Raw genomic sequence first — 17,254 nt, 5'->3', positions numbered from 1 at the left:
AAATTACACTTGTGTTTGTGTGTATGCATCAGTTGTCATTCTGAAAGCAACAGGGACCGATGGATACCAATAATATACTTAAAATTAGTATTTCCATAGAGTAGTAGTAATAAGTAATAAAGACTAATGAGGTGCGCACACGGCACACTGTAGGACAAAAAAACCTGCTCCAATTCTCAGAGTTAGATTTACCTCTCACACAATGAGTTGAAGACAAAGTATTGAAGATAGCATGATTGTATGCATACATTTATCAATTTACGGTAAAGCAGCGGAAATGTACATAGTACGAGGGACCGTGGTCTTAGGTCTGGTCCCATCACCAGCATCTGCATCACTGAAGGTTAAGTCCATGTCCTGGAGCAGGAGCTAAATAAGTTGCTAAAAACAGAGTTTTAAGAACTACGATCGTTCCTACAGTAGTGCCTGCGGTGCGGACACAATAAAAGAGACGGTTCTTACAAAAAGTCCTTAGAACGATGAAAAAGTTCCTGCGTGGTGAAAACGCACAATATAGCGATATAGCACGGTTACGCACAGTGTTTTCATTCATTTTATTCAATGAAATACATATACAATAAAAAAAATACACTGATTAATTTATTCTTTCAAACGATTTGTTCTTTAAAATCGGAGATGTATATCTGGATTCTATTAGATGTACAGAACATATGTTCCGTTCCAAAACATGTGTATTTTCTTTATTAAACAAACGCAAGATTATCCAGTATACATACGCGAGTCGCTTGACGTTTTGAACCACTGCTCCCCCCAGATAAAGCATTGTAAATGCTTTTCCACAAATGCAGCCTTGGGGCATTCCCAGGCGCCGGCGCAAAATTCCCTCTTTGAGGGGGATATAATTACAGGCAAGGTCCGAGCACGGACCCGACGCAGTCCCTGCATTGGTCAGCCACGCCCCAATCATGGATCTAGACCTAGCCCTGTGGGCTGGATCCCTAATAATAATGTCAGAATATTATTTACAGATCACTTGAAAGTCTGGCCGTGACACCCCTTTATAAATGTGCTTCAGTTGCACAAGCTCTCTGAAGACGATCACACTGCGGAGCCTTTTTTTGCATTTTTTTTTGATCTTGTGCAGTTACCCCCAGCTCTGTGCAGGCGGTAATAGCATTACTCTAGGTGCGTGTGGCTGTTAGTGCTGGTGTTTGTGAATTAGACGCTATTTGCAACGAGTCCCATTTGCATAGAATGGGGCCAATTTTGCACCGAATGCATGCATAAAACCTAATTAAAATACGTGCAAACAGCACCGCCACACCAAGATGCTATTTGTGTGGCAGTGCAGTTAGCGGTACATTTCACTGTTTGCAGTGCTTTGTGAATCAGACACTCACTTTTTCTGTTATTTGCACTAGTTTAGCAGCCGCAATCGCTTTGTGAATACGCCCCCTCAATTGGGAAATTAAGTCGTAATGAAATCTGCTGCATTCACTTTTTTCCAAGAGAAATTTAAATTCCATTAATGTTAGAGCGTAATCTCTCTGTCTTTCTTTCTTTCTTCCTTTCTTTCTCTACCTTTAGTAGTATCTTAAATTAATGTCAGCTCCTGTATAATCAGTGACACAGTGAATTGGACGTCACTGCACTGCAAAGGCTCTCTACACATATTTATTTCAACGTGTGGCAGCTCACTCCTCCGAGCCGCATCGAATCGATACGTTCCGGACCTCATCTTCCTAACATCCCGCCTCACATCCGCCTGCACCGTCACCCCAAATTACAGCTTCTCAGAGTTATCCCGGTGTTGGACCCGGGGCGTTGGTTCTGAAACATCAGAGTCGGGCCGAGCCGAGCTGTCAGCCTGGGATGCGTCTTTTTCTCTGCCAAAAAGAGACAGGATATGTCCAGGGGTTTAACAACAGCTACGTTCGGAGTCTGGATCGGGTAGCAAAAGTCCCCTCCCAAAAAAACAATAAGGTTGGTCTGTCTGTTTGTCGGAGTTAGGTGCACGACATTGTAGTGTCAACTGTCACAAGTGTCACACTGGCCTGAAACAGATTTATTTTACCAGACCAACACTATTACGGGAGTATGGGAGTAGAAGGTTTCCCCTGAAGTAAGGTAAGATAAGATGAGATGAGATAAGATGAGATGAGAAGAGACAAGATGAGGTGAGATAAAATAACTTTTTATCAATCCCTAGGAAACCACAGGTGTTGAAATATAAACAATTTGTACCCACAAAATGTTAGTACAAATACGATAATGTTTCGTATACCGCTGGTTGAAGCCTGTGGGTTCTAGGCGGTTGTTTTGATACATACTGCGTCTATGTAGCTTGGCAACTGCAGGAGGAGTATTCCTGCAAAATGTGGCTACAACAATAATAGTAGGCTGCTCTATAAAAGTAAATGTGCAGCAATGCCAGCACACTTACACCTTTTTTTTTTAATCGTGAATTGTGTGTGTCACACATGAGGTGGAGCACTTGAGCAAATAATTATTTCCAAGCACAGTCAAACTAATTCACAACGCTCTATAACGCCCCGCTGGACGACCTGGACGTCGAGCATAATGCACAGCAGCTCTCCGCTGCCCGTGCTCCTTCCAACGTCTCATTTCCCGAGTTGGTCCACACGTTTTAAAGGGAAACATGGTTTACAAAAGGGTGATATAAAAAGGTGCAAAAACTGGTATTTGCGTCAAATGTGACGCCTCATTATCAAACATAAAATGTTGAATGGCAGTATACATGTAGGAGGTATCGCAGGTACCTTAGAGGGCTATTGGCCAAGTCGCCTGGACACTGAGACACTGAGAGCTGCGCTGGCAGCTTCTTTTCTCTCCATGTTGACAGAGCCCCCTCTGTCTATTGATTCCGCCTATCTCTGTTGACACAGAATATTTTCCTTTGTTCAGGCGTCCTGGAGTGTGTGCAACAAAGAAGCCTTGTTATTTTCAAGAACGAAACTCATATGAAACTAAGATGAAAAACTAAAATTCAGCATTAGACTTTGATGGAGATTGATCATAGACTGTTGGAGAACTCTGCTTGGATTTGAGCTCGGCATTGCTGTTTTTTTATGCAATTTTATATCAACAATCTCAATTCATTGTTTGGTGTATAGCACTTCAGATATCAAGCACTTTGTTGCTGTTTTTGGTGTATCGCACTAGACAACAGCTATATGTCTGCAGCCATCAGCTATAGGAAATGTGTCGGTATTAATGGCGTCTCAGGAAAATAAAACTATATCTTTTTTTGTACAAATTTAAAAGAAGCTACTTTTGCATGCTCTCTGTTCCCCCTAAACAACTTCGAAGTATTTTTTTTTTCTGAATACAGTGATTAAAAAACCTTGACTCTCTGTGAATCTTATGGGAAACTGTAAAACATACCTGTTGAAAATCATAGTATTTTCTCTATTTGAAGTTCCGCCTATGCTCGATACGGATAATCGCTCACAAAAAAGAACAAAAAAATGCTGTTTTTGAGGGGAATTCTGGGACTTGTGGTAGTAAAATCCACCCAACACAGACCAGTGTTGGCTTTCCACTTTAACTAGGACATTTACAAGAGATTAGGTCAGACAGACAACATTTATTATAGAAATATAAATTAACAAATCGGCAATACGACATAACACATACTGCCTAAAAGCACATAGCTAATTACAGCAAATTAAATCAACTCTAAAAGCTTCAACAGCCGCTCACATTTATCAACTAGCTCATCGAAACCAAGCTTATTTTCGAAATGGTTTTACACATTTCGGGGGTTTTAGGGGTTTCTATATTATGTTATATCTTATTATAAATCCGCAGTCCTGCTGATTTATCAGTCCACGCTGGTAAAACCACATGGCCACACGGCTCGCCGGCAGACACTATTTATGGGACCGAGGGGAAGAATAATTCTTAATTTGCCGTAAAGGTGAATTGAATTGGACGGCCATTTCCATGAACATAAATTTCATCCTTAATGAGAAGAATGATATTTTGCCAGCGCAGCGTCCTCCAACACCTGTTTTTTTTTATTTTACTCATAGTCGACATCGCTCACTCCAGCCCTCACTGCCCGACTGCTGTTTGTCCTCCTTTTTAAACTCCCTCACCCCTCTTCTTCTTGCTTTTACCCCTCCTTTTTTTACCTTTCTCAATCCAACTGCTGTATATCCATCCATCTATCCATCCATCCATCCATCTATTTTCTATTTCTCCCTTATTGTCATTTGTTTCCCTGCTTTATTTTCACTTTCCCTTCTCTTCTCCTATCTCTTCTCACCCCCCTTAACGACCATTGTCCCCTCATCTTGTCCTTATCTTATCCAGAGGTGGTCCAACTCAGCCTCCCGGAGGAGCAGCGGGTCAGCGTTTCCACGGTAACAGTGGGGCTCAGCGCAGTGCTGTCCTGCGCCATTGAGGGGACGCTGCGGCCGCCCATCATCTGGAAGAGGAACGGCATCACGCTCAACTTCCTGGACCTGGAGGACATCAACGTGAGTGGACACTTTATCTGTTCTCGTGTATCTGTACTGACTTATATTCAGTATATGTATATACAGAATATATATATATATATATATATATATATATTTTTTTTTTTTTTTGTTTGTTTGTTTTTTTTTTTGTTTGTTTTTTTGTTTTTTTTGTTAATTTTATTTTATTTCTTTTTATTATTATTTTTTTTTTTATTTTGCATCGTTTGAGTTTGGCGTCTGGGCCCTACTGCTCATCACTAACAGTGAGGTGTACAGCAAACATAGGCATCCTTAGATGCAAGTACTTCTACAAGTACTTATATACTTTTATTATATCTTAAGTAGGACCAGGTACACGTGGCCTTTCTTTTTAATTTCAGAGAAAGACATTTAAAAAAAAAGAGCAAATTAGATATAATTTTGTTAAAAGGTATTATTTTATTTATTTATTTATTTATTTATTTCCATTTGTGATTGACATGGATGTCACATTTTGCTGCTGTTAGACTTGAAAAGACTATTGTATTCAGGAAAATCATTCATTTAAAATGAACAAACAGTCTATGATATCTGCTGTGATATCAGTTAACAAGCTGAGGGAAACAACTGTATATTTATCTGTGTCTACGGGAGTTCAAATCGTCTTCCTTTATGAACCTAACTGGATTGTTTGATTAATATTTGATTAGCGTAACACATTGAAGTGAATGTCGACACTCACCTTGACAATGATTTCTTTCGAGTTGTTGACAAACATGAAATTCTATCCTTGACAACTGTCAAAATGTCATGCTTTTGGCTTTTTCGCAAGTCTGCGTTTATGTTCTCCCATTTCCATCTATTTGCTGTCCAATCTTGTGGAACGCTCTACATTTCAGACAGTCTTGGCAAATATCTCTCAACAAAAGTTGTTCGCACAAACCAAGCAACCAAATTAGAAATGAAGAAAAGAGGAAGGAATGGTTGAATGAAAGAAGTCTTTTCTCAGCAAAATAAATCACTTTCATTGAAATAAAATAAAACTTCACAGGCACACATTAAAACTTTAAAAAGTGGCAAGCTGCCCCCCCCCCCCCCCCAACACACACACACACACGGACACAAGGGAACAAACGAACGTATAAACGAACGAACGATTAAACAAACACACAAACAAACACACAAATGACAGATAGAATCAAACAAACATGGCAAAAGACTTTTCACTGGGTTAAATATAAAATGATCATGTGTAAATGATCAGATACTGTAGACAGACAGACCGATAGATAGATGGATACATCTATCTATCTATCTATCTATCTACAGTATCTATCTATCTATCCATCTATCTATCCATCTATCTATCTACAGTATCTATCTATCTATCCATCTATCTATCTACAGTATCTATCCATCCATCGATCCATCTATCTATCTATCCATCCATCCATTCATCCATCTACGCACATACATTCTAGCCTTCAACTTGAACCCAATGCAATTAGCTCAAATGAATTATTATTTTTTCCTGCTACGTTTTTTTTTACTCCCCCTTTTAAAAAACAGCCCTTGGTGCCACTTGGCGAGACAGCAAACTATTTAATACCTTTAATCCACACTAAGCTCCAGTGCTGAAAACCCCTGGTGGCCAACAACAAGAACAACACACAGCGTCATTAATCAGCGTAATGGCCTCTGTATTTTTAACCCCTGTTATCCATCAGGCTGCAGAGGAGGGAGAGATGAAGGGGGGGAGGGATGGAAAGATGGAGTCCCCCCAGTGCCCGCCTCCGCCTCAGCCTCCACAGGGGAAACCTGTGATTCATGCTCCCTCTTCCTTTCGCAATCACTCACTTCGTTTTCCACCTTTGCGCCTTCTCTGTCCTGTCAACTAACTTTTGTTTGACATGAACACTGTCTTTCAACCTTCCTTTCACACTATTCCAAACACCCCCCCTCTCTTTATCTCTCAATCCTTCATCCATCCTTCTATCTATCCATCCATCCATCCATCCATCCATCCATCCATCTATCTATCTATCCTCCTTTTCTTCTGACTCCTGCCTCTGCTCTCCTCCTGCAGGACTTTGGGGATGATGGCTCGCTGTACATCACCAAGGTGACCACCATCCACATGGGGAACTACAGCTGCCATGCCTACGGCTACGAGGAGCTGCACCAGACGCACGTTCTGCAGGTCAACGGTCAGTAGCCGCTCCTTTCTCACTTCCTCTTCTCCTTCTTGGGATGGAAAGAGAGGGAAAGAAATGCTTTAGTTTTGTGGAGGATGGAGCATTAGTTTTGTTTTGGGTTACAGCATGATGACTAGCAGGATTTTTTACTTTAATTACAAACATAAGTTTCCCACAAATCAACATAATTATATTTGTTATATATCAGCAGATTATCTTGAGAATATATAATTGTCAATATACAAGACAAGCCTAGTTTATTTGTATGTACATTTCATGCACATGGTCAATTCAAAGTGCATAAAAGGCATGAGGCATAAAAGACATTATATAAAAGCAAAGAAGAACAAAAAAATCATACAAATAAAAAGCTAAAAACAGAACAAATGACAATATAAAATCACAGTGATAACAAGTTATAGGATGGCGCAAAGTAACAGGCTCATACACTTAGACAATGAGGGACTCAATCCATGTCAACTACGGTCGCTGGGACTCGAACCTAGCCCAAAACCTTAACTTATGTATATACTGTTGATTTTTAGTCGCTAAAAATGTAGTTTCAGCAAACCCAAATATCCAGTATATACAGTACAGTTTTGGCTAGACTTTAAAAAACATCAGAAATTCCCTTTTTCATCCAAAATAAAATTGTAGCAATTATTTGTATCAATTATATTACTCAAGTTGTGTTCTCTCAATGTATTTTGATAACGCATTTTTCTGAGTTTGATTTCGTAATATTATATAAATATTAAAAAGTCGAGGCTACTTAGATCGATCAGCATTTCACAGAGAAAAAGTCACTCACCAACTTGTTGAACAGCTTAAACGACGATTTGCGGGTCCCTTTGGTGCAAACATGCAAATAAAGAGCGTCCTTCAATATTTCAAGTGATGTGAAGTGCAAATGTGAAACCGTTTTGATCAAATAAGGTTATAAATTGACTCGAACTACACAGCGCCTTCTTCGTGTGGAAAAATACACCTGACACCACTGATGCTGTCTCAGAGGACACAAAGAAGAAGAGCTGACATCACTTCAGTAAACAATGTTTATAGAAACAACAACAAATAATCACCAGAAGCAAGAAATTTATCTTCTCCATGAAAACATATAATATCTTTGTTGTTATGGATTGTGAGAAGAGGGCGACAAGCTCTCAGTCATATTGCAGAACTGGTAGCCGGCAGCGGGGTGCTACCAGAAAACAACAATCCCCAGATTGCAAATGTCTTGCTTGATAGGGTTTCATGTGCGCGATCTGAAATGTGCCACTTTCTTAAAACTATCATTGTTATAAAACAATAAAGGCAAGACATGAGAATGTTTAGAAGTTAACAGAATAATAGAGGGGTCATGTTTGTATAGTGAGCATGAACTTAGAAAAAAAAAAAAACTTAAACTTAGAAATAAAGGATTAACTTGAATTATGCATTTTCCAATATTTTTATAAAATAATGATTCAAATATTATTTCAGAAAGACACATGTGGGAGTCTCTGCCCACAGGTAAGGGTTTAGGGAGGGAGACTGAGTCATTTTTGCCAGACAGAAAAATATTAGGAAATCTCCCTACCTCGAGCAGGACCAATCACCAAGGGGCGCTGAATAGGCCAATTCGAGGCAGCTTGGCAGCCACATGAAAGGGAAGCCGACAGCAGGCTCCCCCCCGCCCCCCCAGAGTGGGAAAGAAAGTCAGCCACAACCATCTGCGCCACCAGCCTATGGACCACCCGGAAGTTAAAGGGCTGTAGAGTCAGGTACCACCCGGTGCTCTGGGCATTTGTGTCCTTCATGCAGTGGAGCCACTGCAGCGGGCCGTGGTCCAAACAGAGGGTGAAAGCTCATCCCAGGATGTAGTAGCAGAGGGAACCGACTGCCCACTTGATGGCTAAACACTCCTTCTCCACTGTGCTGTACCTCCACTCCCGCTCTGAGAGCTTCGGCTGAGGTACAGCACCGGTCACTCGGTCACCTCCACTTCCTGGGACAAGAACGCGCCCAAAGAGAGCTGACTTTACCCTCGCAAAACGCCTGCTGGCACTTCTCTGACCACTGGGCCGGATCTTGAGCACCCTTTTGAGTTAAGTAGGACAAGGGGCTGGTTAGCTCCGAAAAGTCGGGGACAAACCTCCTATAGTAGCCAGCCGGCCAACCCCAAGAACTGCTTCACCTCCTTCTCGGTCTTGGGTCTCGGCGGTTTTATCCAGCTGGGGTTGGACTAGGCCTTCACCAAAGTGGTACCCCATATACCGTACCTCCCACCGTCCCACGGCACACTTGTTTGGGTTGGTGGTAAGCCCAGCCCGCCTCAGGGACTCAAGCACAGCACCCCCCACATGCTGCATATGCCACACCCAGGTGTCGCTGTGAATGAAAAGGTCATCTAGGTAGGCCGCGGCGCATGCTACATGCACACGCCGGACAACCCAAACAACAAACAAACAACCCCAACGGAAGTGTTGCGAAAGTGGTACAAGCCAAACATCGTGGACAACGCCGATTTTTCCTTGGAGTCTTGAGACAAGGGAATCTGCCAGTAGCCCTTGGGTAAATCCAGTGTGGTGAAAAAACGAGGTGTACCTAACCGGTTGAGAAGTTCATCGACCCGGGGAATCGGGTAGGCATTGAACTTGAACATCACGTTCACCCTTCAGTAGTCCACACAGAACCGGACTGACCCATGGGGCTTACCCACAAGCTCATTGGGACTAGACCAGTAAGTCGTGGACTATTACGCCCATGTCCAGCATGACCTCTAATTCCGCCTGCACGATCTTGCATTTGTGTTCGGGCATGCGATAAGGCCGAGAGTGCACCTTCACCCCCGGGTCATCTCCACGTGGTGGTGTATGAGGGACGTGAGGCCTGGCAGGTAGGAGAAAACACTGAAGTGCAGCTACGTCCGCCCTCCTTATTGAACCTCCGGCCCAAACTCATCCCGCTCAATGACCGGTGTAACCAGAGCCACAGACACCCCCCCCCCTCCATTCTTTTAGGTGGTTTAGGTGATTAATCTCGCCCCTTGCCTTTCAGACCGTAAGACCTCATAATCGACCTCACCAACCCCCCGTGTGACCACAAAAGGCCCTTGCCAATTCGCGAGCAATTTAGAGCTTGAGTTAGGGAGCAACACTAACATCTTGTCTCCTGGTGCAAATTGTCTGAGGCGAGCCCCCCGGTCGTATAAGATGCGCTGACATTCCTGAGCCCGGAGCAAATTCGCCCGTGATAACGGCCGGATCAGCGCATGTAACTTTGCTCTCAGGTCCATAACATACTGTATTTCATTCTTACTGGTGCAGGGACCTTCCCCCCAGTTTCTTTAATTAGGTCTAGCATTCCCCGGGGTCTGCTGCTAAAGAGGAGTTCAAAGGGAGAAAATCCCGTGGATGACTGGGCAACCTCCCGCACCGCAAACAGCAGGGGGTCCAACCACTTGTCCCAATTAAGACTATCATCATGAACAAACTTTCGAATTATGTTTTTCAGCGTTTTATTGAAGCGCTCCACCAGGCCGTCAGTCTGGGGATGGTAAATGCTGGTTTGAATTGAGCAGACGGCCAGTAACTCATAAAGTTCCCGAAGTGTATGTAACATAAAGGTAGTGCCCTGGTCTGTCAAGATTTCCTTTGGAATCACGACTCGGGAGATGACCTGAAACAGCGCCTGTGCCACACTTTTGGCCGTATAACTGCGCGGCTGCACTGCTTCGGAGTACCGGGTTGCATCATCAAATGGGACTAACACAAAACAATACCCGCGGGCACTGCAGTCTAACAGCTCGATGACATCCATACCGAGTCTTTAGAACGGGACCTTGACGAGGGGGAGGGGCCTCAATGGTGCTCTTGGCATAGCCGGAGGGTTGACTAACTGGCACTCAGGCCACGCAGCGCACCATTTACGCACATCTGCCCAAATGCCGGAGATAGAAGCAGGCTTTTGTGTTTTCTCGTGACCAAGGTGACTGGCCATCGGGTTATGGTGAGCTGCCTGGAAGAGCATTTCCCAGCGGCTCTTTGGCACCAACAACTGGGTTATCTCCTCTCCTGTCTGAGTGCCATCGCTCACTCTATATAACCTGTCCCTAATCACTGAAAATACGGGAGCGTGAGCACGGCCTCTGGCCTCACGGCCACCATCGATTTTAACTACCCCCTCAAAGGCCCTGCGTAGGGTGTCTTCTCGCAATTGCTCCAGCAGAAAATCGTCAATAGGGAAGGTTAAAGGAACCGGGGGAGATCCTACTTGGGATCCCGCAGCCCCTGCACACGTCGCGCCCGCCGATGACCCCTCCGCGTCCAGTGAGCCACGCAACACTCACATTTTCCTACCGACCCTGAATGCACTCCCCCAGCCTCTCTCATCAATGCGTCAAACCCTGGCCAATCCATGCTCAAAATCAGGGAGTGCGACAGGCGGGAACTAACCCCTTTTAAAAACTTTGAAACAGACCATCAGATACGTGTGAATATCCCCATGCAGACAACAAACCTCCACCTGTGACGGCTCCACCAAAGTCCTGGGTTGAACCAGGAGTTGCTGGACCATCATCTGCAAACAGCCTGAGTCCAGCAAAGCCTGATGTCTACACCGTTGTAGCCTTGCCGGTAGTTGGTAAACCCCTTCCCGACCGGGAGAGGGGTCCGGCAGGCCGGCGACCTGGACTACCTGGCCAAGTTCTATCAGGGGGCAGTTGTGGCTGGGCTGCCAGCAGTGCCCGCACCCCTGCCCAAACGTCTGCGCAGCTTCCTGATTTCCCGCGGCAGCACCATCCTGGGAGCTGAGGGGGGACAGAGAGGGGACAGCATGGGAAGAGGAGAGAGCGTCCTGCAGCAACACAGGACCCAGCTGGTAGATATCCACCCTCCCGCCAAGAAAGGTGTCGTCTCCTGATGCCCATGGGTGCGGCAGAGCTCCGGTCTGGGGACAAAGCAAATCCGCGTATGTCTTGGGGTCAGATGCAGTGCGCCCCGGACATTCTCCTCCAGGGCACCGCGATGGACTGCGGACACGGCAAATCCCGTGCGGGTCCTGGGGTCGGCCGCGGATCTGATCCTCTGGTCGGGTCCCGGGGCGACGTGCCCCCGGGAGCTCACGCTCACGCTCACGGTGAGGATGTGCTCCAGCTGGCAGTGGAGTGGTCCCGCTCCTCTTCCAGATCTGCGAGGCGTTTCGACAGCCAGTGGTTCGGCTCCAGGGCGCCTTTCACTCAGCGCCCTGCCCCTCCAGGGGCCCTGTTAAGGCGCCACTTGTGGGAGTCTCTGCCCACAGGTAAGGGTTTTTATTAAACGTTGAACAGAACAGCTCACTGGCCACACGTATAAATAATAATAATTAATAATAATAATGATGATGATGCTGATAATGCTGAGTATGGTTTCGGGCGGAGGAGGAATGGTGTTCCGCTCCCTGACTCCTGGTCGGCTGACGAACCCGTGCGCCCATCCCCTCTGCAAGACAGACAAACATTAAGAAATCTCCCTACCTCAAGTCGGACCAATCAGCGCCGCGTGGGCGCTGATTAGGCTGATTCGAGGCAGCTTGGGGGACACGGACAAGGAAACCGCACTGTCGTCTGCAGCCGGTGCTTGACCACGGCCCTTGGTCCGCCACAACACATTTAACATTATCTCAATGAAGCAGTACAGCGCTATCCAAATCTAACCAAATAAAGCACTAATTGTGTTTCTAAATGTGTATTTTTTGTGGCAAAAGTCTGGAAATGCCTCTAAAACTTTGATTTCTCAGAACTTTTATGGTCTCCAAAACCTTAATTAAAAGATGTCATAACTTCCAAAATATTTTCATATTTTACACTTTGTTGGTAAACACTTTCATGTCATGTGAAAAAACAAAAATCGAATTAAATCAAATTTTGAAATGTGACCATAAAATACGCGTTGGGTCATAAACCTATGTATGTATATACAGCCAAAAGGTATGCCAAAACTCTGTGGACACCCCTTCTAATTAACACCATTACTAATAGGTGCATAGACTCAAGCATACAGCCAACATAGACAAACATTTGTAGTAGAATTGGTCATACTAAAGAGCTCAGTGACTTTCAACGTGGCACTGTCATAGGATGCAACCATTCCAACAATTCCAAATCAAGCTCATTTCTGCCCTGCTAGACCTGCACGGCCCCGGTGAAATCTAAGTTTTGTTATTGTGGGAGCAACAGCAGCTTAACCACGAAGCGGTAGGCCACGCAAGCTCACAGAACGGGTCCGCCGAGTGGAGTCTCCTCCGTTGCAACACTCACTAGCAAGTTCCAAACCGACTCTGGAAGCAACGTCAGCACAAGAACTGTTCGTCGTGAGCCTCATGAACTGGGTTTCTACAGCCAAGCAGCTGCACACAGCGCCAAGTGTTGGCTGGAGTGGTGTAAGGTACATTGGACACCATTGGAGCAGAGGAAACACGTTTGTTGAAGTGATATCTGTATATACTGTACGTATATATACATAACCACATATATATATATAAAAATCTGAAAGTAACAGATCCCATGAGCTACGTTTACAAATAAAATTCAGTTTCTCATTTTCTGTCTGGTGTGTGGAGACAAAACGGATTGTTTGCATCCGTAGCGTTTTCAATTGTTTCTGTACAGGGCTTGTGAGCCATTTATGGCTTTGCTACATCAAATAGCCATTGGGCACATGCACACACACACACACACACACACACACACACACACACACACACACACACACACACACACACACACACACACACACACACACACACACACACACACACACACACACACACACACACACACACACTCTTAAGCAGGCTGGCAGTGGCTGGGCACACTTATCAAAGCACACTGTTGCTCAGACTGATAATTTGCATAAGTCGCTCCTATTCTCTCCCAGACAAGTGATTACTCAGCCGCCGTCCCCAGAAATCCATGGAGGAGGAGGAGAATTTAAACACCCCCCCAACCCCCCTATCCCTGCCTATACCATAACAAATCAAAGATAACACACACACACACACACACTGTCTCACAAAGAGAGAGACGGAGGGGGTTTTGTCCCTGGAAGAACAAAAGAGCAATTATTAAAATAATTTATGGGACAAAAGGTTTAGTTTGGCTGGTTTTATTGTTGTATTGTTTTTGCAGCAGGCCAATGTAATATTAATTGAAAAGCAGTGCCTCCACACCTTAGACTGTGAGCTCTGCAGAGATAAGAAATTACCGTATAATTATTTATTTCCTTCACTCAGACAATTCAAAGCCTTTGACTTTAAAACACATTAAATGGTGTTGATTTTCATGGGATTTAAATGGCACTCACAGTTATCAACAAAATAGACAATTAAAAGCAATTATAATCAACACAGCTTTCTTTGCTGTCAAGGTGTGGTTGGTGTGTGTATGTAGGGGTGGAGGTGGTGGGTATAGGGTGTGGAAATTAAAGGGGAATTCCATCTGGAAGCAGCATGCAATGCTTTCAACCGATCGAGGCGTAACTGACTGGTACAATCTGGTATTTTGGGGCTTCATCCCGCCCTGCAGCATGTAGGGAGCTGGTGGAAAGCTGATTTTTATTCCATAACAACTACCCCCTGTTCAAAGAGGAAGTAACAACAAGAAAACTGTTCATAATATTGTTGTTGGTAACATTTGGAGCAATTCACCGTTTGCAAAAGACTGATTGACATAGAGATCAAGCAATCAGCCATTTCACCCCACGTCGAGTTGAGCGTTTGATAACTCAAGATATAGTGATTCAAAAGGAATGAAGGGAGGCTGGACTTATTTAAATATAATTTAAATAAAATTACTCATCGCCTATATGCTAATATAATAATAATAAAAAACCTATAGATAGATAGATAGATAGATAGATAGATAGATAGATGGATGGATGGATGGATGGATAGATAGATAGATAGATAGATAGATAGATAGATAGATAGATAGATAGATAGATAGATAGATAGATAGATAGATAGATAGATAGAAAAAAAGAGGAAAAATATATATATACTTTAAATGCAATTAATGGCATGATATCGGTGTGATTAACTTGACACGTGACCTCTAGTTCTTATGTTTTCATTGACTCTCCTCGACACCTGTGTGTGTATGTGTGTGTGTGTGTCTGTGTGTGTGTGTGTGTGTGCGTGTGTGCGTGTGTGCGTGTGTGCGTGTGCGTGTGTGTGTGCGTGTGTGTCTCTGTCCCTCCAGTCCCTCCGGTGATCCTGGTCTACCCGGAGAGCCAGGCCCAGGAGCCGGGCGTGGCGGCCAGCCTGCACTGCCACGCTGACGGCATCCCCAACCCCACGCTGCTATGGCTGAAGAACGGCCTGGAGCTGCAGCCCCGGACCTCCACGCAGATCTCCCTGCTGGGTGAGTGAGTGAGTGTATGTGTGCGTGCGTGCGTCCGTGCGGGCATGCATGCATGCACGTGTGTGTTTCAGTAATATTTCTGATGGAGAAAGTACTTTCTTTATTACTATTACTATTATTATTATTATTATTATTGTTATTATTATTATATTGTACATTTTTAATTAGATCCATATCCTTGTCAAATACTCAAATCTCAAACCACATCAGGATCCGCAGGGGAAAAAAAGCTACAGTATCACTTGATGAAGTATTATAGACTGTTATATCAGGACACTAGATATGAATAGTATTTTTACTTTTGATACTTTACGTACATTTAAGAGCAAATACTTTTTACTTTCACTAGAGTCATTCTGGGTCAGGGTATTTGTACTTTTTTACTTTACTTTTAGTAAAAGGTCTGATCTGTACGTTTGATGTTGGTGTTGTTGTCGGTTTTGTTGTCTGCTATGCTGCATTGATCTAGAGAGAGAGAGCCAGAGAGAGGGGTGCATAAAAGCCACTTCTTTCTCTCTTTATGTCAGAGAGTTCTCTTTAAGCCAGAGTTTTACTGGCTGTGTGTGGGTCATTACCTGTGTTAATAGCCCGTTATCAACCGCCGCCCCCCCCCCCCCCCCCCCACACACACACACACACGCACACACACACACACACACACATGCACACACCAACCACACACCAACCAACATTAACTGCCGTTGCCACATATACACTGCAGAGACTCCCAGATCTTCTTGACGACCGTTCTGGATAATTGCAGGACTTTAACACATCCTGTTTAGAGGGCAAGAGAGAAAAACCTTCTGAGGGAGAGAGAGAGGGAGAGAGAGGGAGAGAGAGAGAGAGAGAGAGAGAGAGAGAGAGACAATGAGTGGAAATTATTATTATTATTTTTTTTATTAAAGTAGATTGGCTATTTAATTATCCACCCCAGTTTTAGGGGCTGGGTGAGCTAATCATGCTCAACATTATTAAAGTGTTGATTTTTAATATGTTTTATATTTAGCTGGCTGGGACAGTCATATACAGTTGGTTTGATGCCGTGACAAAATGTAAAATCATATGTTCATAAGTTAATCATAAGTTGCAATTTTTTAATGCAGAGACACCAGTCAACCAATGCTCATTTCTACAAATAATTTAATTGAATATGCTTATAAGAGCAGAAATATATATGATTTACAAAAATATAAGGATAAAACCCACACACCACACCATCACACATCGACTCTCACCTCCAACATTATCTGCAGCTTTGAGTTTAATTACACCCTAGGAGCAATGTAATCTGTTACTGTGCTGCTGACCCTGCTGATAGAGCACAGACACGCACATACACACACACGCACACACACACACATACACACACACGCACACACACACACACACACACGTCCTTCACCGCCTCCAATAAAGCCAGGAGTGCAGTGTTGCTTGTGTGTCTCTAAATTGGAGCCGAGCAGCAGAGGACGGCTCCAGCGCTTTGATCCCTCTACCAGCAGCTAGTCAGTGTATGTTTGTGTGTGTGTGTGTGTGTGTGTGTGTGTGTGTGTGGCCATGCTGGGTTGAGAGAGAAAGTGAAAGTGAGGGAGAGCGAGAGAAAGCAAGAGAGGGAGAGGGATGGAGCCTCTTGTTGGTGAATGGTGGACGCTGTCGCTGTCCTTGGTCCTGAAACCATTCAGGACCCCACTACCAGCTCTGTACTTTCGCCTGAAATCTTTCGTTTTTTTTCCTTTCTTGGTTTCAAAATTTTAGGGAAAAATGAATACGTTTATGAAAGAAAATAAATAAAGCTTCATGGGAAATATCTCCCACAGCGGTGGGAAAAAAAATGCCAGGTCCCCCTGAATAGGTGTCTGTTTACCCACAAATATCTATAGGCAAATAGATGACGGCCATGCAGTGGATAACAATAACAAGAAAAGGTTAAGATAGAGGGATAAGATAAGGTTAGATCAGATCAGATCAGATCAGATCAGATCAGACAAGACAAGACAAGACAAGACAAGACAAGACAAGACAAGACAAGACAAGACAAGACAAGACAAGACAAGACAAGACAAGACAAGACCAGACCAGACCAGACCAGACCAGACCAGACCAGACCAGACCAGACCAGACCAGACCAGACCAGACCAGACCAGATCAGATCAGATAAGATAAGATAAGATAAGATAAGATAAGGTAATATATGATACGTTACAATATGATACAATAAGGTAGCTCTTTATTGATCCCTGTGCAGTGGG

General features: G+C 44.0%; 1 protein-coding gene across 1 annotated transcript in view; it reads left to right on the top strand.

Annotated features, from left to right (window-relative positions):
• fstl4 (follistatin-like 4) overlaps positions 1-17,254 on the top strand; it is a gene marked incomplete at both ends in the record, with an annotated part of 132,032 nt that overhangs the window by 97,681 nt on the left and 17,097 nt on the right. The window contains 3 exons of the mRNA XM_080014201.1: positions 4,300-4,466; positions 6,514-6,634; positions 14,841-15,002. Coding sequence (XP_079870327.1) covers positions 4,300-4,466; positions 6,514-6,634; positions 14,841-15,002 — 450 coding nt within the window. The remainder of the gene's footprint in view (positions 1-4,299; positions 4,467-6,513; positions 6,635-14,840; positions 15,003-17,254) is intronic.

Source organism: Zeus faber (genome assembly GCF_960531495.2).
Source record: "Zeus faber genome assembly, chromosome: 14".
Lineage (NCBI taxonomy): Eukaryota > Metazoa > Chordata > Actinopteri > Zeiformes > Zeidae > Zeus > Zeus faber.
This window is presented reverse-complemented; position numbering and strand designations above follow the sequence as displayed.